Consider the following 21309-nt stretch of genomic DNA (forward strand, 5'->3'; position numbering starts at 1 on the left):
CAATTTGACGAGATACGATAATTGCGAAAATTCTTAACCTAATAAATAATTCTCTCTTAAAAAAAAACAGTGCAATCACGTAAAATCCAATAGTCAGTGAAAAATAATTGATTGAAGAGAATTTAGCGTGTGGATTTTGGTCTTGACCATCAAAAACACTTCGATTGGATCTCTGCAACGAGAATGGGAGTATCAGATACATTGAATTATGTTCTGTTTTCTAATCCCGTCAGCTCGAGTGCCGGTTCATTTGCGTAAACTGCTGCATCAGCTGTAAGTTGCTGTTATTTTTTAATAAAAAATAAGACGAATCAATTTGTTTATTGTAATTGCCTGATTTTTGAAGACTGGGTAATGCTTTCATATTTTATTCTATTTTTGAAACTTTGAGGTCATGTAGATACCACACATCCCATAAACCAAAGCCATATGTTACATTTTTTCCTGCTATTTTAAATGATCATTTTTTAAATAGTCCCACCAGTGCCGACCAGCTGCAGAGTGGGGATGACATGGTGATGAGGGGAAGGTGATAGTGACCACCACGCTGTCTCGTGCCGCCTGAGAGAACTCGTCCCCTGCTTTTGGTTTGACAATACCTGCTTTGAAATTTTTTTGAAATTACACTGGATTATTTAAAAAATGGAATTATCTCTCAATTTTATTAGCTGTTAAAAAATATATGACCATGCCATGTATAAATATCGTATATACAGAATGCTTCATAAAAATAATACAGAATCAACTGAGACTTTCTTCCTTCTTATGTATCTTGGTGTGTCTCGCTAATTTAGATCTTGTGACAAATCCCTTGTTGCAGAGCTGACACACAAATGGTCGTTCCCCGGTATGAACTCTCTGATGTACCTTCAAGTGTCCTGATTCGTAATATGATTTGCAACACAAATTACACTCAAATCTCTTAACTCCATTATGATACTTCATGTGTCTATTTAATTCTGGCTTCGATAGAAATGACGTAGCACACAGATGACAGGGATATTTTCGTTTATCCTCGTGTTTCTGGACGTGCCTCGCTAATTCAGAATTGGTGTAGTAACTCTGGCCACATGTTGTGCAGTTGAATCGATTTCCCAGTGTGTGCCTTTTCACGTGCATTTTGAATGACTGAACGTTACGAAATACTTTATCACAAGTTGAACACATCATGGGCGAAGTGACATGGGTTCCTTTATGATGTCTCAACTCAGATCTCTTGGTGAATTTAATTCCGCACTCATTGCAAATCAATTGCTCCTCCTTCACCTGACATTTCTCATGATGTTTTTTCAGTATTAATTTGCTGAATGATTTTTTACAGTAACGACACTTGAATAATTTCGATCTCTGGGACTTGTTCAGCTTTTTCGAGGATAAAGTTGATACACTGGTAGATATTTTATCACCAGATTCAATGAAAGATTCAAGTGAAACTGTCTGTTTACTGCTGGTGACGCCATCCTCGAGGATTTCATTCTCTGAGGAAAAGCAGTGCTCGGTTATGTGATTCTTCAGGTCCTCCACGGACTCAAATTCACTGAAGCACAATTGACAGCTTGTCATGTCATTCAGGAATGATTGATCGTTATCGAAGTCACAGGGTTTCTGGAGTTGAAGTTCTTCCTCGTAGGATTTATTGTGAAATGTCTTATCACCTCGCAGTCTTTTCAATTCGTCTTTATTTATTTTTGCTACTGGACACTCTGATTTCATGAGTTTTTCGTGCTCGTGGCTTTCCTCCAGGTCATTGATCTTCCAGACCTGAAGCCCTTCGTTAGTCGATACCAATAATGCATAATTCATTATGTCTTTCATATTGAATTCGTCGTTCTCGTCTTCCAAAATGTCTTTGTACTCGTTATCTGTCATATCTTTAAACATATTCATCTCCATATCTCCAGGTTGATCCGGCAACTGGGCAGTCTTCAAGCAAGAACGAAGGGCCTTGTCGGACATCTCCACTAGTAGACGAAAATCGTGGAATTGATTCACCTGTCGTCGACACATGTGACATATTGATGTTGGAAGACCATCAGTCGGAGTAATCTGTAATATATTTAAATAATTATCGATTCATCTAAAAATTTTCACGTGCTATTGATAACACGTGACAATTTCATCAAAAATTCAGAATTTTTGTGAGAATTTTTAATTAAACTCACGTCTACACGTGCAATTGATGTTATTTTTTCAGCAAGTACTGCCATATGAGTGTCTTGATCAATTTCATCGAATATCGAAGGCATTCCATTCCCCTGCTTCAGACATAACCGGCAAATCTCATTCATCAGTCTTTTACTGCTGTGAAATGTCGTCATCGTGTCGTCCATTTAAAAAATCTGAAATAAAAATGATCAATCAATAAATTTCCACCAAAACAATCATCACAACACTGCATTGTTCAATAAATTATTTTATAATCATGAGAAACTTTTCACATTGTTCAGATGTAAATTATGAATTCATGAAAAGAGCATCTTACTCTCACAAATACATAAGGCCACAAAATTATCAGCTGTTGTTGTCAAATCAATGGTGAATAATCCTTCATAAAACTCCAGGAACACTTTCCATTTCCTCACGCAGAAATTCGTTGGATATAAATTTTCGTACATGTGTGGATTATGACAGCTGCGTTATATCGCCATTTTGAATTATTTTCATAAATTTTTGAGATTACTGCAGGTAATGACAATACCGGCAGAGCCCCGGGAAATTATTCAATTGGAATTTATTGAATGTTTTATAAAATAATGCGATGTAATATGAAAAATGAAAATTCATTAGAATAATTCATGTGTATTTAAAAATTAGACAACGATTACTTATCGAATAGCTCGAAGTGAAAATGAAAACAGCATTTGAATCGACATCGCATGTTTATCAAATGAAAAACCCCCGATAATGATTTGATGGGCTGATAAGGCTTTGTTATTCTTTAGTGGAAGCTCATCGTTAACCACTGCCTGCAAGACAACGCTGTATTCAATAGCGAATATGTATTTATGTCACTTTTATTTTCAAGTTGAAAAGGGGTAAATAATAATCAAGGCTATCGATCGATTTGTTTTCCACTATTCCAGGGCATGAAAATAAGAGAAAATGCGATCAGTTTGTTTGTCGTCTGCTAACGGTTCTGCATAATCTTCCCTAAATATTGCCTTATTCCCATAATTTTAATTATTCCCCGGATCTCTATTAAAAATGAAAGTAACTAATCGAACTAGAGCTATCCCAAATGATTCACTGATACCAGTTGCACTAGATAGCAAGCAAGTCTTGATTAATGTGTAATTACATGTAATTAAATACTGAGAATTGCTAGGAAAAATTCATTCTGCTTTCATTGATTTTTATTTCTTCAATTGCAATGAGAAAAATTGAAATGGCGAGCTGTTGGTCTTTTTTACAGAGACAGATGTCTGTAATCAATATTTGAAGACAAACTTTCGAATTTTTCCTGGCGATCTCATTCTGGATTTTTTTTTTCTTCGTGTACCAGCTTGTCAATTTTCTTTGATGACACTCTGGAGTAACGAAGGACGAGACGTGCAAATAATTCAACGGAGAGAAAATACAAAGTCCACATGCCAGTTATACTTTGTCTTTCCATCTCTCCGTTTCATATTTCTCAAAAGAATTTAGAATCGAGAAGTTGCGTTGATTGATTGAATTCAAATGACATTATGGTTTTTTAGAGTTTTTCCCTCTGAATACGAAATTGGAAGGTGGACTCCACTGAAGTCCGATCCACCAATAGCCGAGAGTAAGATTTTTAATTAGTGGGGAATAATTTTTTTAATTCGGGTACTTGGATGATATTCTATTTTGTTTAGTGACAACACCGACTGTGAATCCAACGACTTTTGTACAAAATTCAGACAGTCTTCATACTGCACTCAAACCAATTATTAATCTAGCCCAGTGTTTTGCGCTGTTTCCAGTTAATGGTGTGAATACTCCAGATGCGTCTCACCTCAAGTAAGTTTAAATAATAAATCCATTTCCATCGTGTACGAAGAATTAATTGAAGCCTCGCAAAGACTTCTGGATGAGTTGAGTTGATTTTTCCTTCAGATTCACATGGCGAAGTCTAAAAATCCTGTACAGCATGATCGTCCTGAGCCTGTCAGCACTAATGACAGGAGCAAGTATCCACCGAGTCCTCTCCAGCGAATTTACATCTCCAAAAATGAGTAAATCCTAAACCAACGTCTTCCTGATCAATGAAAAATCATTAATAAAACCTTTCCTCGATTTCTCCAGCTACATTACTTTTTTTTGCAACATCCTGCGTGACGAACGTCCTTTTCCTGAGACTGGCGTTGAACTGGCCGAGAATAGCCCTAAAGTGGGAAAAAATCGAGAGAGAATTAGCAACTCGTCATCGACGAACATCCAAGTACAATCTCGTTACTCGTTACAAGATAATTACAGTGACAATTATGACGATAGCTCTGAGTAAGTCAAATCAATTCCACCTGAAGACATTTGTCATTTGAGAAAATTTTTCAGTCGAGCACGTCCTCTCCATCGTGTCCGGATATTTCAGTGCCTCAGAATGCGCCCAATTACGAGGTGAAACCGATGTCTTCGGTGTTTATTTCCAGACGCAATTCCCACAGGTTAAACCAGCAATAATTACCAATAAGACCCAATCATTCTCATGATTCAACTATTTTTTCCTTCAGATCTTCAACAAAACAGTCTACTCCTTTTGGAAGGGCTTGATGGTCCAGGGCATCAACGTCTTGACGACTTTCTCCTGGAACTTCTTGGATCTCTTCCTCATCCTCATGAGTTCTGCGTTGACTTATCACTTTGGATTACTCAATGATCGACTCAATTCGATAAAGGATAAAACAATGCCGGAGTGGTGGTGGGCAGAGGCTAGAATCGATTACAATCGACTCGCATCACTCACGAGACAAGTCGATTCTGATATCTCTGGACTTATTCTTCTGTCCTTTGGAATTAATCTATATTTTATTTGCATTCAGCTCATGTACTCCTTCAAGTAATGACTTCTTCAACATTTATACATTATTTTTTATTGATTTATTATTTTAATGGAGGTCTCTTGGAATTTTTAGTCGAGTACCGAATGTCATTCGCACTATTTACTTTGGCTTCTCTTTTGGTGCTGTCATTGCCAGAACAGCAGCTGTTTCTCTTTCAGCTGCATCAGTTCATGATGAGTCATTATTGCCAGCACCAGTGCTGTACAGTGTCTCTAGCTCCAGTTATTCAACAGAGGTTTTAATATTATTTATTAAAATACATGTGGCTTTTTCAATATTTTATTTGACTTCTTCATGAATTCAGGTCGTCAGATTTTTATCACAAGTCACCACCGACACCATTGGACTCACGGGAATGAAATTTTTCTCCATCACTCGCAGTCTTGTACTCACGGTAAGACCATCATTAATTATTTATTTAATTAATTACACAGGGAATGATTGAATTAGAGAATTAATTGATTAAAAATCGTGGATTATTCCCCATGATTATGGAGACTGAATATGAAGTTGTCTTTTTTTTCTGGTGATCATTTGACTTTTGCATTTGTTATTCATTGTTTTGGTTGTTAATTATGAGTATTATTGTTAGGTTGCAGGAACAATAATCACTTATGAGCTCGTGCTCGTACAATTCAATGCTGTACAACAGGTGAACCCTTCAAACTTGACAAATGCTTGTGAACTGAAGTAACCACGCGTCAGCACCGCCTTCATAATTTCCGAAAAAAAAAAACAATAATAATGCAGAAAAAGTACATTTAATTCGATCAATTATTTGCATCTATCAAGATTACTGACACCTTCTTCACGAATACTTGGCTTGTTTCGCAGATTTAGTATGAATTTATATGTTCAAATGATTACTGTACCTGATAATTTATCTTTATCCTTTAATTATCTACTTGCTAAAATATTTACACTGAGAAAAACTAACAGATTCATCCTGAGGATTTTTTTAATGGAAAATTTTTCATGGAGATTATTTTTTCATTCGATTTGTCGGCGAATTTGTTGGTTGTCCTCAGAGTGGCTTCAGCCTCTGCCAATTATTTTTTTCTTTTATATGTTTTATGTCTTTTTAATTATTTATTTGAAAATAGGTTTTGGATAATTAAGACGCGATAAGAGCGAATCGATGGCGATTTGTGATTATGAATAATCCGGGAATAGAAAATACTCAACTGGCGTTCAACATATATTTCGAAGGATCTCCACAATAATTGTATTATTCGCTGTATCTATCATTCATATTTTTTCCACATCCATAAAAAAAGGATTTGATCGTAATAGAATAGATGAAAATTATAACAAATTCACTGCATTCATTCCTCGTGATTTAATTTATTATAATTTATTATATATATATTTTATTTATTATAATTTAATGAATCAGAAATGGATTTCCCTAATTACCCGAATTATCCAATGACCTAACTAAGGAAAAAAAAAATTGTTTCATTCAATTAATGAAAGCACCAACAAGTGAATTTATTTATTCTCCAGGTGCAAGTAATTATAAAAACAAGTGACAAAATTTATAAAATAATTCCACAATCCCACGAGAATCCCTAAAATGAAAAAAATCATTTCTCTATTTTCCCATTGCGACATTAAACTGCAGAAGAACAACTTCGTACGTCAGAATAGCTCCGCCTACCTGTAAAAATAAAAATAAACATTGTAATTGTGTAATTGTAATTGTGTAATTGAATCGCGAGTCAATTGTTACTCACAGCTAACATGAAGTTTCGAGTTATTGAGAAAAACTTGAGGCCTGTCATGACAACCTCATCAGATGTCAACTGAATTTGCAATCGTTCTGTCTAAACCGATAAAAATAAAATAAATAATTTATTATTTATTTTATTCTGCAGGAAAAAATGGAAAAAATTCTATAAGTCCCGAAAATTCATAGAATATTTCAAGTACTTCATGATTAAAGCTGGATGCAGGACAATTGTAGATAGCTGGCAGAGCAAGTTTGCTCTGATCATTGATCCTCGCTGTCAACAATGTGACAGCAACTGTTCTGCCAATTAAAAATGCGAAAGAACCGAAGAAGTATATATTCATGACTAAACTGTGTCCCTTGGGGCTAAAATAATCGATAATTCAGTGAAAAAAACAGAATGTGATGAGTTTTTCTTGTTGATTATTAATATTCATACTCACGAGAGCCCATTGAGCAGCTGAATACAGATAAAATACAAATTGTTTGTGAAGGAGAGGAGAATAATTGGTGATACGATGTTATCAGCATGTTTTACCAGACTACTGAGTGTGGCATATTGTTCTCGAAGCCCTCGCCAATCCAAATTCGAACAATCTGATGTTCCACCCGCCAAAACCACCCGATTCAAATGCTTGTATCTCTCAGCTAGACCAGTCGCCACCTGCAACACCAATCCATCATTTTAAAAATCCATTTCCGTTAAACAACAAAAAATATATTACCAGAATTATAAATAAATCAGTAAAATTCCAGGTGAACGTCGCGATTTTACTGATGATGAAGTAGAAAATTCCCATTGCTGTTGAGTACTCCACTGCAATAAATATTTTTATTCTCATTTATCTCCAGGGAATACTAATTAAATTAAATCATTAATAGGATTTTTTTATTGGTGAATTATTGATTAGGTTTTTTGAGGGAAATGGAGGACTCACCAGTTGTATAAGTGAATGCATGAGATCTGTCAGTATAAATTCTCACGTAATTTCTCCAATTGGTATCATTACCTGGGAGTTCAGAAATTGTTGGGACAGCTTTAACAATGCTCAAAATATGTTCGAGAGCAGCAGGAATCAATATCATAGCGGTAATCGTTGTGAATTTCCATCGTAATTTCAGTGGTGGATATTTACAACTGAAAAAAATAACAGGAGATTCTGATAAATCTGGGATTGGATGTGTTGGCAAACAAGTGTGTCACTAATTCACTGAATTATTCAACAGTGTGAAGGATCATGCACGACATGTACTGGAAACAATAGTTACAGGTGCATTAAATATATTTAAACCTATTCAGAAATCGCTCCATCATTCTCCATTCTTGCTGCAGGCCAATCCATTTTGGTGACAAACGAAAAAATAATATCGTTCCCATTAAACTATTTCCGTAAAACATTGCACCTCCTGTTGCTGTTGCTATTCCACCTGCAGTGCAAATTAATTGGCGGTTATTTACTGCATGCGAATGAAACATGAAGTGTTGAGTAATAATTCAGGGGATGAGATTTACTTCCTGTTGAGGAATATCTGGGGATCGAACGGAGATACCACGATTTTTGATAAGATCTTTTTTGTCGAGTTCATCGAGAGCTGCAATAAAGGTTACAACGAAAATTTCTGTAGCTCTCGTGGATTCCGAGATATTCATGGAAAATTCAGTGGTACTGGATTTTTTTTTTTTTGAGAATTGCGGAATGTCAGGGGAATTTAAAATTATAAAATGTTTTTCATGGAATTTTGAATTATAAAATGAATTTCAAGGGAATGTAAAATTATAAAATGAATTTCAAGGGAATTTTAAATTGCAAAATGAATTTTATACGATACCCTCTTGCACGAAAGTGTCTGCTCGCAATGTTGTGATCATGTGAATAAGTGCTGTATAACTAATGAAGGCCAGTAATATGATGACAATGACACAATAAATAGCCCTGATGGAGAATAATTTAAATGACAATCTCGCTGGTGAAGGATTTCGAATATTGAGCACTGGAAGTAAAGCGAAAAATTGCGCAACAGCGAGAATTGTACTCATAGCTCGATGAAAGCTCTCGTCATCCTGTCATTAAATTTTCCGATAAATCAATTAATATCAAGAATAAAAAATATCGATATCAATAGCAACTCACGTCGTTATCCTGATTGGCTCGCCAGGACTTGACATCACGAGAACCTACCAAAGTCCCTTTAATAGGCCTAGGTCGAGCCAATTGTTGCATCGAACTGATGATTTCACTTTGTTTATCATTTCTCTCTACCACCGAAGAATCATGAAAAAATGGCCAGACCTTTTTATCCCGACTCCGACTGCTCTTATTAATCTGATTCATCTCGATTGTCCTCGGGGATATCTTTGGGTGCAGCATTACTCTCCAGGAATTAATTAATTACTCTCCATAATCAGTATTATTATTCTCTGAAAATTCATTTGATAAACGACGAGCGGATTTCAGAAAGGATCAAGATAGAAAACTAAAGATAAATGACAGATAAATTTATGAAATAATTTATGATCTGAATAATATATTCTGTGATTAATGGAGAGGGAAAACCGGTGGGACTTACCGTTTGTGCCAGTGATGAGTACAGGAATAAATACAATAATAAATTAAATTGTTTTGTTTATTATTTGTTTAGGCAAAATTGAAAATTAGGGAATCATTTTTATTGGGGATATTTAATGAGTCGGGTATTCGGTACATTGAAAGGGAATTTTTTCATGCGATGGGCTTTTCTCTTCTGCGGTACGTCAAGTTGACGGTCACCCCTTTCAAATTGTACTGACACAACTCGTGTTTTTTTATTACGAGGACTCGAGTTTGCGCTCGAGGATGCGTGCAACATGAGATATTGACAGAGGAGTGTTCATTTATAAAAGCTATTGGATACGTTCTATTCTTTATTGCATCTTGCTGCAGTTTTTATATTTTTTATTTAAAAAATTGAATGACTCTACCCTCCGTGAATTTCCCAATTGAATTTATTATTCTTTTAATGAATATTAAAAAAATATCTGATAGAGAGGGTTTACTGATGGGAATAATTAAAAGATTGTTTGTGATTTGAAAAATTTTTTAATAATTATTATCGAGAGGACTACATTTTTTTACATAGCTCAACTTTTTTTTAGTTTTTAATGTCAAATTATCCCCATAAGGCTCTCTGGACTCCTGCTAATTGATTGTAGTCCACTAGACGTCGGAAAACAAATCTGGAAAGTCTCCATCTCATCAGATTTCCTCGTGGTCGAGAAGTTATCGCACATCTTCCTGTCAATTGGCACATGGCAGCATGACGGGGTACCTCTAGCATTTCCTTACTGGCGATGTCCTAGAAAAATTATTAGAATAATTAAAAAACTGAAAGGGAGACGATTTGAATTTTATTTTCATTCCAAATCGATTTTATATTTATATTAATATTATCGTGGGATATTGTCAGATTTATTCCGAATATTCTCATACGTAAATATTCACTGACTTGTATCTCTCGAGGCAAAATATTATTTCGTTTCATCGTGAGAAGACGAACACGAAGAGGCGCGTATTCTTTAGCTACACATCTTCTTTTGTAATCCCTCAACATTCTGGCATTTGCCCATTTGTTCCGCGTCTGCTGAATCTGTAAAATAAAAATCATACAAATAAAACACTCATTTGAATTTTTTGGTTAGAATCTCAAGCTCTCGAGGTTTTTCTCTACCGATTCGTGTCAAATTCATTTGATTATTTGAATCGAAGGATTTTTGGCAGTGGAAAATTATTTTTATTATTTGAAGTACGTACGTGACATCCTGTCTTCACATTTGAAAAAATCCTGGATAGGGTGGACGCAAATAAACCTGCAGTCGCCATTTTTTATTTACTGAGGCAATCAGCTGATTACTGCACATGTGCATGTGCTGTCAATAACTCGAGTCATTCGAGTCCATTTACTCATTTATTTACTTTCGATATAGATTGGAGGGAATCCCTTGGAAGGAATGTCATATTTTTTTAATGAAGAATAAAATAATAAAATTACTCACAATTCTGATGATTAATTATATAATTATTCAATTCTCCAGCGGAATATGATAGTACGAAACGATAGATTGAAATTGTTGTATTTGTTCTTTATTTGTTATAACCAGTTCAGCGTTATAAAATTCACACCACTTAGTCATTCAACTCGACATTAAATTTTCAAATAATTTGGAAGATTCAGTGTCGATAGGAATTACGAAAATACAAAATGATCAATCGAATCGAATGGAATACAATAGATAAATTGAAATCAGCAGACTTAGCCTGAGAAAATTCGACCAAAAGAAAACAACAATGATAATGGATAATAAAAATTGAAGGATGAATAAAAAAAAATAATGAACAAATAATAATGTGTTGTCGAGTATCGCAGATATAGGATTTATTATTTCCGTATAATAATTAGAAAATATAATTAAGCCGAGCTAAATTATGATGTTATTAATGTACTCGTAAAACAAATTTAATATAATAGCTCACGTAATTTGTTATCAATGTTCACAGTACAACTCGTTGCAGTTAATTGGAAAATAATGTTTTTATCGAGAGATAAATTCATTGAAGCAAATTTCTTTCCTTCGAAATTCTTTTCGATGAAAAGAGTGTCGGAGTGGACGTTTTGACAAAAAATGAATAAAATAATCAATGAAGAAAAAAGACGAATCATTATTGACATCCCTATATCTCTTAGGGACAATGAACGTACGATAATCTTCACTGATTTTACACTCCATGTACCTAAAATCGACTGTTGTCACAAATTTATTATCAGTACCATCGAGATTAAAAAAACATGTGTATGTACTTTTACGAGATGAGCACGAGATATCCAATGAAATTGGACAAATTACTTGTGCTACTATACGCCGGCTGCAGCCTGGCGGCTTGATTACAAGTCGCGGAAACTGGTTATTTCTTCTTCTGGGCTTTCTCAGCTGCCTTGGTGACTTTTCCCGAGGCATCCTTGAATGTAACGGCCTTGATAACACCGACTGCTACGGTCTGACGCATGTCACGGACAGCGAAACGTCCCAGAGGTGGGAACTCCTGGAATGCCTCGACACACATTGGTTTGCTTGGCACCAGAGTTACGATGGCAGCATCACCAGATTTTATGGCTTTGGGATTCTCCTCAGTTGTTTTACCGGTACGACGATCACACTTCTCCTTTATCTCGGCGAATTTGCAGGCAATGTGGGCTGTGTGACAGTCAAGAACAGGTGTGTAACCGTTGCTGATCTGTCCTGGGTGATTCAGAACGATAACCTGAGCAGTGAAATCAGCAGCCCCCTTGGGTGGATTGTTCTTGGAGTCTCCAGCTACGTAACCACGACGCAATTCCTTGACGGCGACGTTCTTGACGTTGAAACCAACGTTGTCACCGGGTACAGCCTCCAGGAGTGCCTCGTGGTGCATCTCCACGGATTTTACCTCAGTGGTGAGTCCAGCTGGGGCAAATGTCACCACCATTCCTGGTTTCAAGACACCAGTCTCAACACGACCCACTGGGACCGTTCCAATACCACCAATCTTGTACACATCCTGTCAAACAAATAAAAAATCATTTGTTAGAATTATTTCCTCGAGATGAACCACAAAAATCAAATATGAATTTTAATTAAACTCAGACGTCTTGAACTATCACAAAATCCGAAGATTTTCCAGTGGAAACCACGAATGAAAGAAAATAGAGTCTCATCATTGAATAAAAAAAATAATAAATTATTGAATTTGAATGGATAAATAATTGTCACCTGAAGGGGAAGACGAAGGGCTTTGTCCGTAGGTCTGCTGGGTGGTAGGATGGCATCGAGTGCCTCGATGAGGCATTTACCTTCGGCCTTGCCCTCTTTACGCTCGACATTCCATCCCTTGAACCATGGCATCTTGCTCGATGGTTCAAGCATGTTGTCCCCATGCCATCCAGAGATTGGCACGAATGCCACAGCAGCTGGATTGTAACCAATTTTCTTGATGTAGGAGGATACTTCCTTCTTGATTTCCTCGAAACGTGCCTCCGAGTATGGTGGCTCAGTCGAATCCATCTTGTTGACACCAACGATGAGCTGCTTGACACCAAGTGTGAAAGCCAGAAGGGCGTGCTCACGGGTCTGTCCATTCTTGGAGATACCAGCCTCGAATTCACCAGTACCAGCAGCCACAATAAGGACAGCACAATCTGCCTGGGATGTACCAGTGATCATGTTCTTGATGAAATCTCTGTGTCCAGGGGCGTCGATGATGGTAACGTAATACTTGGCGGTCTCGAATTTCCACAGGGCAATATCGATGGTGATACCTCGCTCACGCTCGGCCTTGAGCTTGTCAAGTACCCAGGCGTACTTGAACGAACCCTTTCCCATCTAATTCATTCAACAAAAAATTATCAGGTTAATTACCACAGGTAGACATTTTTTTTTATCATAGGATTATTATTTAATTGACATTCAGACGCTTCGGCCGTCATCGAATCCGAAAATTCTCTGGTGGAAACCGCGAATGAAGTGGATTACGTCTCATCATCATGTCAGTTAATTTTTTTGATTTTATCGTTGTTGGGAAATTGATTTTTTGGGGAAAAAAATTGGAATTGGGGGGGAAATGAAGAGATGATTTTTCCGCATCGAGATATTTACCTCCTGGGCTTCTTTCTCGAACTTCTCAATGGTACGTTTGTCGATACCACCGCATTTGTAGATCAAATGTCCAGTCGTCGTCGATTTACCCGAATCGACGTGTCCAATGACGACGATGTTAATATGAATCTTCTCCTTTCCCATGATGAAGTTTGTTTGTTCTCAGTCTGGTCAAAACTGTAATCACATGATTTTTTTTTATCAAAAACAAATTATCATTCAATTCAATGTACATAATTCCGAAAATGAAATACATCGGGTCGCGAATTAAAAAAAATATTCTGACATTTTCATTAAAGAACTCAACTAATTGAGTGTTTCGAAAATATCTACCAAACCAGGGGAGATAGCGAAATCTTCATGATAACCTTTTGTCGAGCTCTACATGTTTTCTACAAAAAAGGTTCAATAAAATTTCCACTCGCTCCCGTAGAATCGGAGATATTTCCAAAAAATCATCAGAGAGTTGAGTGAGCTCGTATATTTATCCCTTCGCTGCATGATTAATTGATTTGAAATTGCAAATTAATTCTATGGGTAAAGCTATATCCCGGAAATTGCAGTCCCTAATTTCAACCGTAATACCCCATAAATTAATTGATAAAACCCTAAATTCTCAAGGGCTCGACGAGTGAGCGTCCACGTGGCGATGGCCTGAACTTTCGAGAACGGCAGCCATTTTGTACATCTCATCCAAGAATTTCCACGGCAAGCCGATGATACCGGAATAATCCCCGACGCTTCGACAAATTCCACTATTTTTCCGACATAAACCAAAATATTATTCTCATCCAAAAACCAAAACTCCGCGAAATTCCATCAATTCTCCTACGCGTAAAAATCATCGATAACTGCACAACAGTAAAGTAATTGCAATAATAATAGCTCGTAAACCTAAATTAGATCACGGATTATTCCCTCGTCATAACTCTATACTTCAAGTGCCGGAAGAACTGTTGCACGAAGTGACAACATAAAATGAAACATTGATAATTACCCCCACCTGCTCCGAAATTCCAGTGAAAATTGACCTGACATCGCATCAATAATTACCCAAAAAAAAAAGGAAAGAAAATACAATTTTTCATAAATCCTGAGCGATAAGATGGCGGTGGAGCAGTAGCTTCAAATGAAATAATCAATTCATTGAGTAAAACCGATTCACAAGTGACTGCAGTCCCATTACATGAACTCTCCTCCCTTGCATCAGATTCCTCAATCATCGATTGATAAATTGACACCAAACAATAATCAATCCCGATATTTAATCACTAGAATTCACAAAAATAATCAATTAAGAGACATTTAACGACTAGTACTAGAATCAACTAGAATTACACGATTAATATTTTCTCAAGTTCTAACAAAGCGATTGGATTACAAAGACTAGAATAAAAAAAAGTCATGCGTAAACATCCGATGAGAACAGGTGAGCGTAAAAACCGGGGATTGACGTAAAAAATGTCTTAAACTGTTGGAAGCCTCAGGACTAAACAAAAAAAAATCCATAATCCCAAAGAAAATCTCATTTGTGACAATCGACCGCCATACTGTATCCGGTAGGTCGCGATTTCAAGCCTGAGGCCCAGCCATGAATGTCCCGTTAAATTTCCACCCCGAAACAAAATTGAAAAAAAAAATAAATAAATAAATCATTCACGTCAAACATCACCCGGTGAATTACCCATCGATTATAACAACAACTATTGACAATTATCCCTGTAAATTCGGTGTAGAATTATCTATTATAAGTAAAGCAGCCTCACAGCCGGTGGAGTAATAATCAGACCATGCGTTGAATTTTAAACTCCATTATTTCGGGTTAATTACAATAAACAACCGAAAACCGTTTTCACATCACTATTGTAACGTACCGGTGGTATTATTATTTAATATTCCTAAGGGTCGATGACGAATATTCAATGGTTAAATATTTGGATTATCTTCTTGCGCGAAAATCACGCACAACCACTCACCTCCAGATGCCACGACAGAAAGAGATCGTCCAAGTGATGTGACATGCGCATACGACTTCGTACCATTTACAGACTCGAAACCAGGGGTCGAACTATATCGATTGCCAGCACATCACCGATATCCTCCCTTTGAATATCGAGATTTATTTTTTATATGGATCTTTATCCCGGTTACCACCCAATTTAACGGGGAAATCATATTATTTATTTGGGTGTTTTTAATTTTTTTGAATTTTACGTGAAAAATTTGGGGAGGTGTTAATTTAAGATTGGAACGTGGGGTGTCTGGGTTCCAGGGTATGATGTCGCTGGAGTCGTCAATGTCTTCCGCTCTGCTCTCAGGGTAATTCAGGATTGTTAAGGATTTTTGAATTCCTCTGGGGAAGGTAATGGAAATGACTGAATCCTTCTTCTTCAATTTATTTCATCCTCTCACTTGAATTTTTTTAATCGGTTTTCCATTTTTTGTTGAGGGTAACAAAAATAGTGGGTATTTATTTTATATTTATTTTGAATCGAGGTACTTCGAATTTGAAATAATCCAGACTGATTTTTTAATATAAAAACAACCTTTTATTTATCCAGTACAATCATCACAAACTTTGCAATATCCTTATTTCCTACACTGGTTTATTTTCCACTCACCCCTTTCATTTATAAAAAATTAGTGGAAACGTGTCATTCATTGTGGCACCATTCTTGCATGCAATTATAAATATCAATCGGTACTAAAATAATTGTCTCAATTCATCCCTTAACTTCTCCCCAAAACATGCCCTGAGTTAAAAATAATATCAACTTGCCGAAATTGACTAGAATGAAGTGCTGGAAGAATTTTTATTAAAAACCCAAACAGCAATGATAAAAATTTAAGATTCATTTGGAGATTCGCAATAAATTATCCATTGAAAATTCTCTAAAGTTTTCTACTGAATTTTATCAAGTGTTGTGATCAATCGTAGGCAAAAAGTATTTATTGAATACTAAATCCCAATTATTTTTCATTAAATATTTATATTTCACTGGATTGAATACCAAATATTAAACGGAGTATTTAATTTTGTCCATCGCTGATTGTAACTATTTAATATTTCTACGTACCGATAAAATCGGTGCAGTTTATTAATATTAAATAAGTTTTTAAATAATTCCGATAGTTTTAACTTGCTTGGCATAGCAAATACAACAGCTTTTCATAAAAATTTATCGATTAAAAATACATTTGACAAGTTTATGAAAAGGAGGCCGTAGCAATGTCTGGATTAAACCTATTCCTTTGAATAAATTCAACAGAGATGTATTTTCAATTAAGAGAAGACGCCTTGTGACATCCTATTATGCAGGCGTTGGCATTTTCTGGAATACAATGTGAATACGCGTTCTACTCTCTACATTGCCCGATCGATCGATTCATAACGTAAAAATAGTAACACTCGTTGCTACGGGTCCTCCGTCTATAAGTACCATTTGAATCGTCGATAAAATTTTCTCGCCCATGAAAAAATACATAATTTTGTGGGATCCCGATGTCGATTCACTCAATTCATTATTTTTCCATTCAATTGTGCGACTCTGGTATTCGTTATTGACAGCGAGAATGTAGGCCACGTGTTGTCAAGATATTTTTTAATGATAACATCCAAAGTTCTAAGTCAGAGCAATGAGATTCTCGTGATAATACTAAAAATTTTTTGTTCACAGTCGTTAACTAACGAATAAATAAATAAATAGAGGGGAGTCTTATCTTGACTTGATCGGCGTGAATTTAAAAAAATACAATGGGCAGTAAATAAAGTGAGATAAGTCGACACTAAATATTTTTATATAAATTCCTCGCGGAGACTATTAACTCGCGTTGATTCCATTCTCCTAGAAAAAAAATCGCAATATTTTTCCTAATAGTCCCCGAGATAAATCGATATTCTAGAGAATTAATAATTGACTTGTCCCACTTCACATCGCCATTGTTCTCTCCCATTATATTTTTCAATTGTTTATAGCAGCTGTTGGAGGAAAAAATTAAATATTTTATCGTAGTAATACGAAATTGTCAAAGTGTCTGCAGCCCAGGGGAATCCCCCACACCCTGAGTGGAGACAGGCTCACAATATTTGTCATGAAATTTACAGTTATTTTTTATCGAATGAGTTCAACCCGTTTGTTCTCGCGAGGGCGATGGCTGAATTATGCCACTGGTACCTGGTGCATCTGAAAATTAAATGAATAAATAAATGACTCAGACGTTGATTTAAATTTTATAACATTTCATTGGAAAATTATAGTGAATGAATGGAAAGGAAGGGAATAGAAAAAAATTTAATGATCAATTAATAAAATTACCATGTGGAGATTCAGTTGTTAAACGTTCAAGACGAGTTGGTAAATCTGCAGTGTCGGTGTCAGCATGTTGTCCAAGAATGTCTGGCATGGCATTCCGTCTGCCAGTTCGCCCGGTGGATAGAAACTCCTTGGAGCCCTCACCATTGGAGAATCCGGGTGTCACAGCCCCACCTCCACTAGTTTCACCCTCTATTTCAGCCTCAGCCCGTTTTTCCGATAGCATTCTCAATGCTGTAACAAGATTGAATCAGAGGTGAATGCGACGATGTCTCTCTCCATTGAATTCTCGATGTTATACTGTCGAATCTCTCAGAGTTTACTCCAGTGCTAACTGCAAGCTTTAATAAATGTCGAATCGATTGACGTATTCTATGAAAAAAAAAATATGTTGGGCAATTATATCGTTTCCATCAGGTGGAAACACTGCGGATGCAGTGGCATATTTAATTTTATTAAATATCCAGATATAGATTTTATAAGAAAAAAATTTCTAGATGTAATCTAGCTTTTTTTTCGCTGTGAAGGAAAATACTTTGAGATATTATTTTGTTGGGAATTCTCAGCTGTAGAAAAAAGCTCTATCGATATTCCCCAGGATGAGGGATTATTCATATCTTCAGTCGCTCCTTTGGATCGCTCTCCTTCAAAGATTTATTCCACATATGCCTCCATAAATATTCTTCATGACGATGCGTTAGTTGGAAAAATGTATTCTCAGAGCCCCATGCAATATTCTACGGTCTACAGTCTGGTAATTATCTAGATCAATCGAAGGCGTCATTAGTGTCGTTAAAGATCAATACTAGTTAGTACAATAGAAGCCCGGAATCAATCTACATTCGCGAATTCATTATTCGTAAATACGAAGAGGGATAAAAATACCTTGAGCGCGTAAAAGGCGTTTCCCTCCAGCGCATTTCCTCGATCTCACAGCCTGATGGAGTATCGCATCATTTCCACCAGTGCTCCACTTCTTCCTCTTCTTCACCTGAGTTATTACCCAAATTGAACAAAAAAAAATATCCCAATGGCTGGACGAAAATCTATTTTCATTACATTTGTCTTTTATCCCGTGTATTTACCCAAATAATATCGATAAATCGATCTACAGCAGTTCGATAATATTTACGATAAAAACACTCTATACCTTTTTTGTAGATCATTAAATTTTCGACATGAAAGATCTTTTCATATTTCCCTCTAAAATCAATACTTCTCTAGATAAATTGGTGTTTAAAAAATTGATGTCGCAAATATGATGAAAAAGAGTTTAAAATCTATAATTAATTGATCCAATTAAAAAAATACACATAACCGTTGATTTATTCCATCTCCGTTGGCTGATGACATTTCATACTGAATAAAAAATCACATCTCCCTGCTTTTTCTTATGAAATAAGATGGGATGAGTGGAACCCCTGACAGCTCCTTGGAGATGGCCTCGAGGGACAACTCATCTATTTTTAGGCGGGTCAGGTGGTAGATCCTACGTAACTTATTATCGCCTCATTAATTAAATACATAAACTAAATCCCCTAATTGAGACCCCAAAATACCGCGAAAAATTCGAGCATCAGAGAACAATTACCCGAAAACAATTCACATCTTCCAACGACCAATTAATTCACTTGTTGTACCCACAGCTCCTATTCATTGAATATTCATCCAAACACGTGGCTAATTGGAGTAATTAACAATTAAACATCGAATAAGTGTGGGTTGTCATGTACACGAAATACACAATAATAAAATCGATAAATGAGTGAATAACTTCTGCACTTACCATTGATAAAAATTCTTCAAAAAAATATCCAGCTGATACTCGAAATTCCTATCGATATTCTCCACCTCTACGATTTATCCTCCAACTTTCTACGTAACAGTTCGATTACGTGTCGTGCGCCAACGTTAAATAAATCGATGTGACTTATTATTTTGGCAAAAGCTTCATGTTGTGAATTTAACCAGAACATCAAGAAGTCATTTCAAATGACAGCATAAAATAATGATGAACATTCATATATCAGTTGAAGCACTGACGTCGTATTTTTTTCTGTTTCTCATTATTTACTATTGTCGAAATTTCATTTGATGTAATTCACTCACGGTTACACATGACAGGAGACACGTTGTCTGAATACAACTCAACCTCACTATTTTTCAATGAGTTATTATTGTTCGTGGATACTGATTTGTCGAGGGGTACATAGGCTATTTATTTAATCTCCTCTTTCATTTATTACTGCACATATGGGGACACTGATTTTTAGAAAAACTTGAAGAGACTAGAACATCCAACATATGAGAGAGCTGACAGCTGAAGAGTATCGCGTCTCTCCCAACGCCAACTCCGATCTCTCGCGGTTTCTCCGATTTATCTCGAACTCTCACGAATCGCTGCGCCATCGACACTCCGCGCATGTCCTCCACTCATTGCTAATTTTGAATTCTTTGATTACCAGTTTTTTGGTTAGCTTAACCGAAACCGTTGTTCACGTTTGTTTAAACAATTTTAACCAGGTCCATAATATTTCCAAAATGCATTTATCGGTAAATCGTTATTCTCATTATTTTTAAGTTCTTGTCAATCTTTTCAATTCAGTGCAGTAATCCAGAAAGAACAATGATTCATGATGATCTATATTAGTCAACAATGGAGTAATATACCGAAGGCTCGATTTCACTTTTATTTTGAATGAATCAATTCTTGGGAAATATCTTGTAATTAATATTTTTTAAGAGTCTCAATTTATTTCATATTCTTTAAAAATCGATGAGATTCATTAGAAATTATGGAAAAATATCGCCTTTGCTAACATCAAAATTCATTATCATATTTTCATTACCCTTTCACATTGATTTCTCCATCGGCCATAATATCTACTTATCATATACATGAGTATTCTATGAACTTCCTATGTAAATTATTTTTTTTGTCACCGATTTCATCTCCACCCCAAGAAAAAATCACACAAAAAATATATTCAACAAAAATTTCTGTTTTAACATCAATATCGATTTTGAGTAATCGATTTTTCATATATCAAGTTCTGTGGTTCAGCTCCTATTACACAATTGCATGAGATGGCAAAAATTTGGAAAATTGAAAGTCAGGGGAAAACCGTAAAAATCGATAAAAAGTGTCGAAACGATTTTTTCACTCTGATCGAATGGCTTTCACGTTGAGACCATTCGATTTCAAGGTCGAGACTAATGTCTTGAGCAAGTGATAATTTAGGGTAAGAATTAGATGGCGTGATTCATGTGCATAAACTATTACGAATTTTCAGATCAATTAGCGGACAAAGGGTTTGACGTGATAATTATTTAATCGTCGATTCAGCAGACCGAGCGATTTGAATAATAAGATATTGAGCAATCGCTGATTGTCGTGAAAAATACTGTGGAACTTCAGTGATTTTAATTCGCTCGTTGTCAAGATGCCATTAGGATTTATTTAATACTTCAACGCAAGATCGTTAAGTGGTTGTTTACGATGCCGAAAAATCTAGAGCACTAATGACATCGCTTCGTCAATCCGGATTTATCGATTTAACATCGGTATTTTATTTGGGT

The 21309-nt window shown here is 35.9% G+C and overlaps 6 protein-coding genes across 7 annotated transcripts; 1 reads left to right on the forward strand and 5 right to left on the reverse strand.

Annotated features, from left to right (window-relative positions):
• Positions 1–634: 634 nt before the first annotated feature.
• Positions 635–2641, reverse strand: LOC105267356 (zinc finger protein OZF). The gene is made up of 3 exons (XM_011306153.1): positions 2483–2641; positions 2163–2339; positions 635–2046 (listed from the first exon to the last, which is right to left on the reverse strand). Exons 2-3 carry the CDS (start codon positions 2328–2330, stop codon positions 742–744), a joined length of 1473 nt encoding a protein of 490 aa, XP_011304455.1. The 5' UTR covers positions 2331–2339; positions 2483–2641; the 3' UTR covers positions 635–741.
• Positions 2642–3739: 1098 nt separating this feature from the next.
• On the forward strand, positions 3740–6312 carry LOC105267357 (gustatory receptor for sugar taste 64f-like). The gene is made up of 10 exons (XM_011306154.1): positions 3740–3766; positions 3837–3981; positions 4078–4196; positions 4267–4461; positions 4516–4625; positions 4692–5017; positions 5094–5256; positions 5326–5415; positions 5614–5673; positions 6125–6312. Coding segments are annotated over exons 1-10 (1224 nt in total). The 5' UTR covers positions 3740–3765; the 3' UTR covers positions 6140–6312.
• Positions 6313–6552: 240 nt separating this feature from the next.
• LOC105267358 (gustatory receptor for sugar taste 64f) lies at positions 6553–8078 on the reverse strand. Its single transcript, XM_011306155.1, has 7 exons — positions 8046–8078; positions 7692–7891; positions 7479–7570; positions 7197–7417; positions 6954–7119; positions 6758–6847; positions 6553–6681 (listed from the first exon to the last, which is right to left on the reverse strand). The coding sequence occupies exons 1-7, from the start codon at positions 8066–8068 to the stop codon at positions 6616–6618; spliced, it is 858 nt and encodes a 285-aa protein (XP_011304457.1). The 5' UTR covers positions 8069–8078; the 3' UTR covers positions 6553–6615.
• Positions 8079–9876: 1798 nt separating this feature from the next.
• On the reverse strand, positions 9877–10652 carry mRpS14 (mitochondrial ribosomal protein S14). Its single transcript, XM_011306156.1, has 3 exons — positions 10542–10652; positions 10237–10377; positions 9877–10086 (listed from the first exon to the last, which is right to left on the reverse strand). Exons 1-3 carry the CDS (start codon positions 10608–10610, stop codon positions 9901–9903), a joined length of 396 nt encoding a protein of 131 aa, XP_011304458.1. The 5' UTR covers positions 10611–10652; the 3' UTR covers positions 9877–9900.
• A 197-nt stretch (positions 10653–10849) lies between these two features.
• On the reverse strand, positions 10850–15466 carry LOC105267360 (elongation factor 1-alpha). Of its 2 annotated transcripts, none has more exons than XM_011306158.1 (4): positions 15394–15466; positions 13418–13594; positions 12536–13144; positions 10850–12323 (listed from the first exon to the last, which is right to left on the reverse strand). In XM_011306158.1, the coding sequence occupies exons 2-4, from the start codon at positions 13559–13561 to the stop codon at positions 11691–11693; spliced, it is 1386 nt and encodes a 461-aa protein (XP_011304460.1). In that variant the 5' UTR covers positions 13562–13594; positions 15394–15466; the 3' UTR covers positions 10850–11690. The 2 variants fall into 2 exon arrangements, with proteins under 2 accessions (XP_011304460.1, XP_011304459.1); XM_011306157.1 differs by lacking the exon at positions 15394–15466 and adding an exon at positions 15292–15387.
• Positions 15467–15950: 484 nt separating this feature from the next.
• LOC105267361 (uncharacterized) lies at positions 15951–20074 on the reverse strand. The gene is made up of 4 exons (XM_011306159.1): positions 19517–20074; positions 18616–18721; positions 17734–17964; positions 15951–17601 (listed from the first exon to the last, which is right to left on the reverse strand). The coding sequence occupies exons 1-4, from the start codon at positions 19517–19519 to the stop codon at positions 17543–17545; spliced, it is 399 nt and encodes a 132-aa protein (XP_011304461.1). The 5' UTR covers positions 19520–20074; the 3' UTR covers positions 15951–17542.
• Between the last annotated feature and the right edge of the window lie 1235 nt (positions 20075–21309).

The sequence above is a fragment of the Fopius arisanus genome, unplaced genomic scaffold, assembly GCF_000806365.1.
Source record: "Fopius arisanus strain USDA-PBARC FA_bdor unplaced genomic scaffold, ASM80636v1 scaffold00046, whole genome shotgun sequence".
Lineage (NCBI taxonomy): Eukaryota > Metazoa > Arthropoda > Insecta > Hymenoptera > Braconidae > Fopius > Fopius arisanus.

What these genes read in the sequence shown, in the direction of transcription:
- LOC105267356 (XM_011306153.1), bottom strand. Translation starts at nt 2,330, where the DNA reads ATGGACGACACGATGACGACATTTCACAGCAGTAAAAGACTGATGAAT. An exon ending in CATCAATTGCACGTGTAGAC is followed by an intron (nt 2,047 to 2,162) that starts GTGAGTTTAATT and finishes AATATATTACAG; the next exon opens with ATTACTCCGACTGATGGTCT.
- LOC105267360 (XM_011306158.1), bottom strand. Translation starts at nt 13,561, where the DNA reads ATGGGAAAGGAGAAGATTCATATTAACATCGTCGTCATTGGACACGTC. An exon ending in TCGAGAAAGAAGCCCAGGAG is followed by an intron (nt 13,145 to 13,417) that starts GTAAATATCTCG and finishes TGAATGAATTAG; the next exon opens with ATGGGAAAGGGTTCGTTCAA. An exon ending in CCCTTCGTCTTCCCCTTCAG is followed by an intron (nt 12,324 to 12,535) that starts GTGACAATTATT and finishes TTTGTTTGACAG; the next exon opens with GATGTGTACAAGATTGGTGG.
- mRpS14 (XM_011306156.1), bottom strand. Translation starts at nt 10,610, where the DNA reads ATGGCGACTGCAGGTTTATTTGCGTCCACCCTATCCAGGATTTTTTCA. An exon ending in ATGTGAAGACAGGATGTCAC is followed by an intron (nt 10,378 to 10,541) that starts GTACGTACTTCA and finishes TTTATTTTACAG; the next exon opens with ATTCAGCAGACGCGGAACAA. An exon ending in TTTTGCCTCGAGAGATACAA is followed by an intron (nt 10,087 to 10,236) that starts GTCAGTGAATAT and finishes TAATTTTTCTAG; the next exon opens with GACATCGCCAGTAAGGAAAT.
- LOC105267357 (XM_011306154.1), top strand. An exon ending in AATTATGACGATAGCTCTGA is followed by an intron (nt 4,462 to 4,515) that starts GTAAGTCAAATC and finishes AAAATTTTTCAG; the next exon opens with TCGAGCACGTCCTCTCCATC. An exon ending in CTCGCAGTCTTGTACTCACG is followed by an intron (nt 5,416 to 5,613) that starts GTAAGACCATCA and finishes TATTATTGTTAG; the next exon opens with GTTGCAGGAACAATAATCAC.
- LOC105267361 (XM_011306159.1), bottom strand. An exon ending in ACGCCTTTTACGCGCTCAAG is followed by an intron (nt 17,965 to 18,615) that starts GTATTTTTATCC and finishes ATCTTGTTACAG; the next exon opens with CATTGAGAATGCTATCGGAA. An exon ending in AACAACTGAATCTCCACATG is followed by an intron (nt 17,602 to 17,733) that starts GTAATTTTATTA and finishes TTTAATTTTCAG; the next exon opens with ATGCACCAGGTACCAGTGGC.
- LOC105267358 (XM_011306155.1), bottom strand. Translation starts at nt 8,068, where the DNA reads ATGATGGAGCGATTTCTGAATAG. An exon ending in CTGATTTATTTATAATTCTG is followed by an intron (nt 7,418 to 7,478) that starts GTAATATATTTT and finishes TTGGTGTTGCAG; the next exon opens with GTGGCGACTGGTCTAGCTGA. An exon ending in CATCCAGCTTTAATCATGAA is followed by an intron (nt 6,848 to 6,953) that starts GTACTTGAAATA and finishes TTATCGGTTTAG; the next exon opens with ACAGAACGATTGCAAATTCA.